This window comes from Coregonus clupeaformis, chromosome 34, assembly GCF_020615455.1.
Source record: "Coregonus clupeaformis isolate EN_2021a chromosome 34, ASM2061545v1, whole genome shotgun sequence".
NCBI lineage: Eukaryota > Metazoa > Chordata > Actinopteri > Salmoniformes > Salmonidae > Coregonus > Coregonus clupeaformis.
This window is the reverse complement of record NC_059225.1, coordinates 12,677,695-12,687,777: the sequence shown is the minus strand read 5'-3', so window position 1 is coordinate 12,687,777 and position 10,083 is coordinate 12,677,695. Positions and strand designations below refer to the sequence as shown.

The 10,083-nt window shown below is 43.1% G+C and overlaps 1 protein-coding gene across 1 annotated transcript; it reads right to left on the bottom strand.

The window, feature by feature from the left end:
* Positions 1-1,992: 1,992 nt before the first annotated feature.
* Positions 1,993-9,657, bottom strand: LOC121549671 (twisted gastrulation protein homolog 1-A). The gene is made up of 5 exons (XM_041861494.2): positions 9,451-9,657; positions 8,644-8,789; positions 7,109-7,208; positions 6,143-6,415; positions 1,993-2,670 (listed from the first exon to the last, which is right to left on the bottom strand). Exons 2-5 carry the CDS (start codon positions 8,761-8,763, stop codon positions 2,489-2,491), a joined length of 675 nt encoding a protein of 224 aa, XP_041717428.1. The 5' UTR covers positions 8,764-8,789; positions 9,451-9,657; the 3' UTR covers positions 1,993-2,488.
* Between the last annotated feature and the right edge of the window lie 426 nt (positions 9,658-10,083).

Below are 10,083 nucleotides of genomic sequence, written 5' to 3'. Positions count from 1 at the left end.
TACAGGGAAAGTGGGGCGAACTGATTGGGACACCTGGGTTGTGTGGTAAATGGGTTCAGAACGCCCAGGATGAAAAGGAACTGTCAGGCATCTCTTGTAGAAATCAAATGCTCCTGTGGGGAAACTGTTAGTGTAGAAATGAGAATTTATTTATTACATTTGACATAAAACATTATTTTACTGTTTGCATTTTTCCTTAGTACCTCACTGCTTCCATAAACCACATTGCTCCACTTCTGTACCAAATAACCAACATTATCTGTTTCACGAGACCCACTCGCTGCACGACAACTCTATAAATACTTGACAGTTCATCAAGCAAATAAGCAATGTGAGACAGTGAACCAGCACAAGAAAGCAAGAACACAAACACGTAAATGAAACAAGTAGATTGAATGTTGGACATATGACCTCTACCAGACCAATAAAGTTGGGGAAAGACGTTGCAGTAATGTTTTTGCTGCTCTCTGCCAGCCTCTGTGGCCCTAATTGAAACCAAATGTTGCAGACCTTTAATGAGCATTGCTAAAGACATGAAGAACAGGGAATAAACCCAGAGGGCTCGTGCAATAACAACTGGATTCCTCTGTGACACGACTTACAGTACACCTAAGAGTGGAACACAATCCTGGCCAGAACCAGATCACACCAGACGACCTTTAGAACAATCAACTGTTTCATTCTGGAGTGTGCATGGTAAGTGTAATATTCAGTCAAACAATATACTTGCGCTGGAATAATAGGATTTAAAATAATGTTTACAGTATAAAACAAAAAATCAACCTAATTGCGCCTATAAAACCAAACCTGCTGTCTGTGAAAGGCTGGCCATCAGTTTTGATTGAATAGGGCCGTCGCTTCTTAAAATAACGTACACTACATGGCCAAAAGTATCTGGACACCCCTTCAAATTAGTGGATTCGGCTATTTCAGCCACACCCGCTGCTAACAGGTGTATAAAATTGAGCACACAGCCATGCAATCACCATAGATAAACAATGGCAGTAGAATGGCCCGTACTGAAGAGCTCAGTGACTTTCAACGTGGCACCGTCATAGGATGCCACCTTTCCGGACAAGTCAGTTCGTCAAATGTATGTCCTGCTAGAGCTGCCCCGGTCGACTAAGTGCTGTTATTGTGAAGTGGAAAAGTCTAGCTGCAACAACGGCTCAGCCATGAAGTGGTAGGCCACACAAGCTCACAGAAAGGGACCGCTGAGTGCTGAAGCGTGTAAAAATCATCTGTCCTCGGATGCAACACTTCCTCTGGAAGTAACATCAGCACAAGAACTGTTCGTCAGGAGATTCATGAAATAGGTTTCCATGTCCGAGCAGCCACACACAAGCCTAATATCACCATGTACAATACCAAGCGTCGGCTGGAGTGGTGTAAAGCTCGCCGCCATTGGACTCTGGAGCAGTGGAAACGTTCTCTGGAGTGATGAATCACGCTTCACCATCTGGCAGTCCAACGGACTAATCTGGGTTTGGCGGATGCCAGGAGAACGCTACCTGCCCCAATGCATAGCACCAACTGTAAAATTTGGTGGAGGAGGAATAATGGTCAGGGGCTGTTTTTCATGGTTCGGGCTAGGCCCCTTAGCTCCAGTGAAGGGAAATCTTAACGCTAAAGCAAACAATGACATTCTAGACGATTCTGTGCTTCCAACTTTGTGGCAACAGTTTGGGGAAGGATCTTCCCAGTTTCAGCATGACAATGCCCCCAAGAACAAAGCGAGGTCCATACAGAAATGGTTTGTCGAGATCGTTGTGGAAGAACTTGACTGGCCTGCACAGAGCCCTGACCTCAACCCCATCGAACACCTTTGGGATGAATTGGAACGTCGACCGCGAGCCAGGCCTAATTGCCCAACATCAGTGCCCGACCTCACTAATGCTCTTGTGGCTGAATGGAAGAAAGTCCTTGCAGCAATGTTCCAACATCTAGTGAAAAGCATTCCCAGAAGAGTGGAGGCTGTTATAGCAGCAAAGGGGGGAACCAACTCCATATTAATGCCCATGATTTAGAATTACGTGTTCGACGAGCAGGTGTCCACATACATTTGGCCATGTAGCGTATGTTATATAGCTAACGATGATACAAAAACTGTATTTACTATGATTGTCCATTACAACAAAAATAAAATGCCATTTCACTACAGATTTGATAACATTGATTGCTTGTCTTTACGCGGCTATAAAAAAACTATTTGTCATAGTGACCCTTTCAGCATTAACTATATGAGAAAATATAAAACAATCCATATATGTATTGCTAGAGAATCTATATAACATATAAAAACAAATTTAAGAGCAAAAATAATTAGTAAGGGCTAATATTTTACATCACAATATGGAAACATTTTACAAAAGGCAGAGGCACAAGTTATCTTCCTCAGTCAACCTCATCCCATCTGCTATTGCAGACAGTGCCCCCTTTTGGCAGTTTGAGCACAGTACCCTAACGTGGCTTGTCCCATTGGCTTTCATTAGAACAGGCAGTTCATGCACTTGACGGCTTTGCTGCCGTAGTCGAGGCACTCTGGGCCGATGCACTCACAGCAGGCATTGTGGAACCAGCGGTACTTGGAGCCGCCCATGGACTCGCAGTACTGCTTGCACTGGCGGATGGACACGCAGTCGTCAAAGTACACCACAGTGCACATGTTATCTGTGGAGTGGAAAAAACGTGGAGAAATAAGCCTTTGAATACCAAAGAATACAACAGGCAAATATTAGCAATAACATGCTTAAGCTATATATTGTAGTCTTCACTTTAATATTATGAAGGTACTCTAAAGCACAAAGGAAGCAAAGTCCTGTTAGTCCACCTCTACTATGTTATGTATCAATCCCAGTATTTATTTAAATGTTTCATAAAACAAAAGTCCACCTCTACCATGTGACCTACCAGGGTTTGAACCCAGGTCTCCTATGTGCCACAAGTCTGTGTTAGCCAGCTGAGCTAAAGCCTAGCAGAGCCTAATCACTTGTTACACATGCATCATCCATACTACGCTAAAGGATGGCATGCGTACAGCTTGATTTACAGCCCCACACCCATCCCACCTCATAAGGCGAGGGCATCCCCCGCCGCTGGAGGCCTGATTAATGAGTGTGTGTTTCCAAAGGGAAAACAGATCTGGGTCAAGGGTTCAGAGAGCGGATACGTAAGGAGCCCTCGCCCACACAGACACGCAGGTTCCTAGTCAATTAGAATCACTAGGACAAGGGGCTGAGGAGAGGACAACTGGAGCGGATGCACATGAAAGTCCACCAGGCCAGCAGCAATCTACTCATAATAATTTACAGGGCTGCTTGGTTTTCTAATAGCGGTCCGCTAAAAGCATCAAAAGAAAGCGAAGGCCCTGAGATCTCATAAGCTTTTATGGAGGGGGTCGAGCCACTGAGCTCAGTTCAAAGCAGCATTAGCCATGAGTTCATTATAGCTTAGCCCTCCCCCTCCTAAAACAATATGGTCCCTGCCAGGGGGATGAGTTATTGACTCCTGGGGGTTCCTAAAATAGTGTGTTGGAACAAAGTCCATATCTTTAACACTTATGGGGTTGCCCAATCTGCCCAGGTTAATACCCCTAAAGCCAATTGGGCTGTCCTGATTTGTTATGGGATATATATATATATATCAGTGCATTCGGAATGTATTCAGACCCCTTGACTTTTTCCACATTTTGCCTTATTCTAAAATTTAGTAAAAAAAAGGTCAATCTACACACAATAACCAATAATGACAAAGCAAAAACAGGTTTTTAGAAATTCTTGCACATTTAATAAAATTATCAAACTGATATTACATTTACATAAATATTCAGACCCTTTACTCAGTACTTTGTTGAAGCACCTTTGGCAGCGATTACAGCCGAGTCTTCTTGGGTATGATGCTACAAGCTTGGCACACCTGTATTTGGGGAGTTTCTCCCATTCTCTGTAGAACTTCTCAAGCTCTGTCAAATTGGATGGGGAGCGTCACATCACAGCTATTTTCAGGTCTCTCCAGAGATGTTCGATCGGGTTCAAGTCTGGGCTCTGGCTGGGCCACTCAAGGACATTCAGAGACTTGTCCCGAATCCACTCCTGTGTTGTCTTGGCTGTGTGCTTAGGGTCGCTGTCCTGTTGGAAGGTGAACCTTTGACCCAGTCTGAGGTCCTGAGCGCTCTGGAGCAGGTTTTCATCAAGGATCTCTCTGTACTTTGCTCCATTCATCTTTCCCTCGATCCTGACTAGTCTGAAAAACATCCCCACAGCATGATGCTGCCACCACCATGCTTCACCGTAGGGATGGTGCCAGGTTTCCTCCAGACGTGACGCTTGGCATTCAGGCCAAAGAGTTCAATCTTGGTTTCATCAGACCAGAGAATCTTATTTCTCATGGTCTGAGAGTCTTAAGGTGACTTTTGGCAAACTCCAAGCAGGCTGTCGTGTGCCTTTTACTGAGGAGTTGCTTCTGTCTTGCCACTCTACCATATAGGCCTGATTGGTGGAGTGCTGCAGAGATGGTTGTCCTTCTGGAAGGTTCTATCTCCATAGAGGAACTCTGGAGCTCTGTCAGAGTGACCATCGGGTTCTTGGTCAAATCCCTGACTAAGGCCCTTCTCCCCAGATTGCTCAGTTTGGCCGGGCGGCCAGCTCTAGGAAGAGACTTGGTGGTTCCAAACTTCTTCCATTTAAGAATGATGGAGGCCACTGTGTTCTTAGGGACCTTCAATGCTGCAGACATTTTTGGGTACCCTTCCCCAGATTTGTGCCTCGACACAATCCTGTCTCGGAGCTCTACGGACAATTCCTTCGACCTCATGGCTTGGTTTTTGCTCTGACATGCACTGTCAACTGTGGGACCTTATATAGACAGGTGTGTGCCTTTCTAAATCATGTCCAATCAATTGAATTTACCACAAGTGGACTCCAATCAAGTTGTAGAAACATCTCAAGGATGATCAATGGAAACAGGATGCACCTGAGGTCAATTTCGAGTCTCATAGCAAAGTGTCTGAAGACTTACGTAAATAAGGTATTTATGTTTTTAATTTTTTATAAATTAGCAAAAATGTCTAAAAACCTATTTTCACTTTGTCATTATGGGGTATTGTGTGTAGATTGATGAGGAACTTTTTATTTATTTAATCCATTTTAGAATAAGGCTGTAATGTAACAAAATGTGGAAAAAGGGAAGGGGTCTGAATACTTTCCAAATGCACTGTGTGTGTGTGTGTGTGTGTGTGTGGTGTGTGTGTGTATATATATATATATACACACACACACTACCGGTCAAAGAACACCTACTCATTCAAGGGTTTTTCTTTATTTTTACTATTTTCTACATTGTAGAATAATAGTGAAGACATCAAAACTATGAAATAACACATATGGAATCATGTAGTAACCAAAGAAATGTTAAACAAATCAAAATCTATTTTATATTTGAGATTATTCAAATAGCCACCCTTTGCCTTGATGACAGCTTTGCACACTCTTGGAATCATCTCAACCAGCTTCATGAGGGAGTCACCTGGAATGCATTTCAATTAACAGGTGTGCCTTCTTAAAAGTTAATTTGTGAAATTTCTTTCCTTCTTAATGCGTTTGGGCCAATCAGTTGTGTTGTGACAAGGTAGGGGGGGTATACAGAAGATATCCCTATTTGGTAAAATACCAAGTCCATATCTATATCTATATATATATGCAATAATGACCGAGGAGGTGTGGTATATGGCACGACGCAACATTAGCTGTGGTATATTGGCCATATACCACAAACACCTGAGGTATCTTATTGCTATTATAAACTGGTTACCAACGTAATTAGAACAGTAAAAATATGATTTCAGCCAATCAACATTCAGGGCACAACCCACCCAGTTATATATATATATATATATATATATATATATATATATATACACACATATACACACACACACACATATACACACACTCATATATAATAGTATATTGCAATGTGGAATCTTCAGAGTCTGTTTTGCTGATGAACTAAGTTTAATACTTTGATAACAGGCACCTGCACAAGACTGTATGATGTGCCTATGTTTTATTTATTATCTTATTATCAAATGAGTACACCACAGCTATTAGTATCCCCATAATTCAACCCCCTCACCCCTCCCTACCTTCAGTACTTTGGGTGTTATCGTAGCTGGCATGGATACTGTTCCCAGGCAGGGAGACATTTTGGTGCTGGTCCTCGATGGTCTCCAGAAAAGACACCAGGTTCTCGTGGTAAGATAGTTCCTCGGCCACTGGGAAGGATACCACCATCATGTTGATGGGCGCTTCACCCTCGGTGAGGGCGCGGAACAGTGAGGGGATGGGTCGGTAGAGTTCCTCCACCGTGCTCTTGGAGGTAGCCGGAGTGTCGCTGTAGTTCCTGGGGTTACACATCCCTGTGAGGGGAGGCAGGAAGCAAGTTAGTAAATATTGATCATTGGCAAATAAATACAACATTACAGTAAACCACTATTCTTCTCTTTGTTCATTTGATACTCAATATTCACTGCACTTTGTAAAATCTGATGGATGCAATACCTTCAACAATCAGTGAATAATGGACATTGACGTGGAAGGATCTGATGGATGCAATACCATCCTCATTAACCCCATCCAGTCTGACACCTCGTTAACCCCATCCAGTCTGACACCTCATTAACCCCATCCATTCTGACACCTCATTAACCCCATTCAGTCTGACACCTCATTAACCCCATCCAGTCTGACACCTCATTAACCCCATCCAGTCTGACACCTCATTAACCCCATCTAATCTGACACCTCATTAACCCCATCTAGTCTGACACCTCATTAACCCCATCCAGTCTGACACCTCATTAACCCCATCCTGACTGACACCTCATTAACCCCATCCAGTCTGACACCTCATTAACCCCATCCAGTCTGACACCTCATTAACCCCATCCAGTCTGACACCTCATTAACCCCATCCATTCTGCCACCTCATTAACCCCATCCATTCTGCCACCTCATTAACCCCATCCATTCTGCCACCTCATTAACCTCCTCTAATCTGACACCGGTTCTTTCCAATATGCTCACCACCGCACCTAGTCCATGGCACCTACCCACACAGTCGCAGCATTCCTCCCACAGTGTGCCCAGACAGAGCATACACTCCTTACAGCACGAGCAGTTCCCATCTGAGGGCCTGCACTGACACAGCTCCTGTACATCACAAAACACACAATGGAAACCATAACATGGACACATTTTATGTACGCGGCAGGACTGATAATGCACAAATAGGAGAGAAATTCAGCAACAGCAATTGCATACATCTGGTATAATCCTTCTATCATGTTGTGCACATGTGTGTAAACACTCAGACAATGCAGTAGCCTCAGTCGTAACATGAGGAGGACAAAAACTACATAAGAGGGTTTATTTATCTTGGTGTGTATCGAGCACGTCATGGTTGATACAACGCCAAGAAAATAAACCATATCATATCCTATCCCTATTTAGAAATCACTAGGGGGGTGGATGTGTGTGTGCGTGCCTGTGTTTGTGTGTTTTACTGTGCATGCTTGAGGTTTCCACCGGAGTTTGTGGGCCGACCTCAAGTTGCCTGTTCTGTGACTCCTCCAGTGTGGCAGGCAGAGCAGTTGAAAGGGAGAGTAGAGGTCAAATTCCAGATGTGCAAAGGGATGGCGCTAACTGAGCCCACAGTCAAGTGTGGTTGTTGCAGCACCTTGCCTGACGACTCAAACTGAATTATTCCGCTGCCCCCTCACTCTGAGGGGTGTTGTACAAAACAAAGTAATCAGCGATTGGACAATTTCTAACCACTCAGAGTATCAAAGCCAATGACACATTTTCTAAACGCTGCTTTACCCACGTGTGTTCTAGCTCTGGCCCAACCCATCGGTTTCTGGGACCAATCGGAACAGTTAGAATGTGTTTTGCGTTCTAGAAATCGTTGGGGGAAGTACTCCAGACTCATTGTGGAGAAGAAACTAAAGTCTGTGGCGTAGCGTTTGGCCGGAGCAAGGAGTTTGGGTAGCCAGGCAAGGCAGCACCAGTAACCACGGAAGGTACACATATCTATCTCCATTGGCTATCTCATGTACAGCCAAGGTAGACTAGGCTACATCCTTTGAGGACACTGTGTGGCTGTAAATTGAAAACCTTCACTTGATTGTAGCCCTGCCAACTCAGAAGTTTTCATTTTTAGTAACTCCCCTCTCTGTTAGTTGAGGGTTCTCAGCAGGGCTTTCTTTAGCTTACAGGAACTGTCATGGTTTAATGTGCTTTTCCAGTACAGAGAGAATACTTTGATCACAGCAGAGAATTCAGGTTATTGTAAAATGACTTCAGACATACACAGAGGAAATGCATAGTGGGAGGTTACTGCAATCTTAGATTAACACCAAGGAATAAAATGTTGGCATAATACACTGTATGGCAGTCGAACATTCCTCGGAAAAGACAACGATCCCTTATAGAAATTGCATAGTTATCTCAAAGTGACTTAGAAACAGAAACATTTTATTGGTGAGAAAAACCTAATGCCTTTTCAAAAACGTCATACTAAGCCTTAGCCTTCTTACCTGAATTATGTCTTTTCAAAAACATTATGCTAAGAGTTTAGCCTTCTTACCTGAATGAGACATTTGCTGACATCACTGGCACAGAGAGCCTTGTTGCAAGCTGTGGTCATGGAAAGTCCCGAGAGAAGCAAAATAAGTGCAGTGGATAGTAAGATTTGAGTAGACTTCATTCCGACACGCACGAAACAACGGTAACCTGAACCGACAAAACAGAGACAGACAATAACTTAGAACGTACCCCTTATTCAATAAGATAACATCAACACAAGACGTCATCAGGACACAATGAACATACTAATAAAACACAGGAAAAGTCGTGTCAAGGAACTCTCCCTTGGATTCAATTGTTATGGTAAATTGCCCGCTTGCTTCAAAGGAGCATCATTCCTTTTCTACACAAACCACAAGTCATCAGACCCATTGCAATGCAAAAAAAACATTGGTTTCCCGCTTGCTGGCAACTCAATTCTAATAAAGGTTGCTGCGCACTTTCATCTAAAAATCGGAATATATTTAAAATCCATGTTCAAACGTTGTATACCTATTACGGTAGTCTAATTCAATAATACCATGTTAATCATTGAAGTAGTGCAACACTAAGACTTCAGGGTTACATAAGGAAGGAATGTTACATTTTATCCTACATTTAAACACTTTGGATACATTGTATGAAAAGTCGGACACTTTTCAGGCGGCGTTTATGAACGAGCCTCGTGTTTTGGAGAGGCAAATAGGCTACCCAAAGCTATAAATACCTTTTCTCAACATGAACTAACCGGGAAGAAAGAAGGATGGACTTTTTCTGTCTTGGTAAAGAACGCACACCAAGGAATCATAGAAGTAGTAATCAAACTTACCTGCCCAAATAGTCGATTCTTGCTCCAGAGGTGAAAGCTTCTTACCTCTTTGTTTACATATACTTTTCTGAATTAAAGCATGTCCTGATGGCGTGACTCTCCCCTCTGGCTACACAAAGCAGACAGTGGTAAGAAAGCGCCTTAAAGATACAGTTACCATTTCAGGCTGCAGACACAGTTGCCCCGCAGCTCAGGTGAACCCGAGCCAAGACAACTCTGTCTGCTGGCATCATAAGATATGCCATTTCTACTTGTGTGCTGATCTGATTTGTTTCGCAATATTCCACTGACCTGATTTATTAGCTTATTACTTAGTAGCAACCATTTTGAAAGATAATTCTAATCAATTCACAGATCACATTCACTGATAATAATAGCCAGAAGAGGACTGGACACCCATCTGAGTCTGGTTCCTTTCTAGGTTTCTTTCTACTCTGCTTCTGCTTCTACTTCTGCTTCTGCGTCTGCTTCTACTGTTGCTTCTGCTTCTGCATTGCTTGCTCTTGGCTTGGTATCTGTTAAGCACTTTGCAACTGCTGATGTAAAAAGGGCTTTATAAAATAAACGTAATGACCAATGATATTATTAATTCTGTAGGCAAGGTAGTTCCCTGTAGCTCAGTTGGTAGAGCAT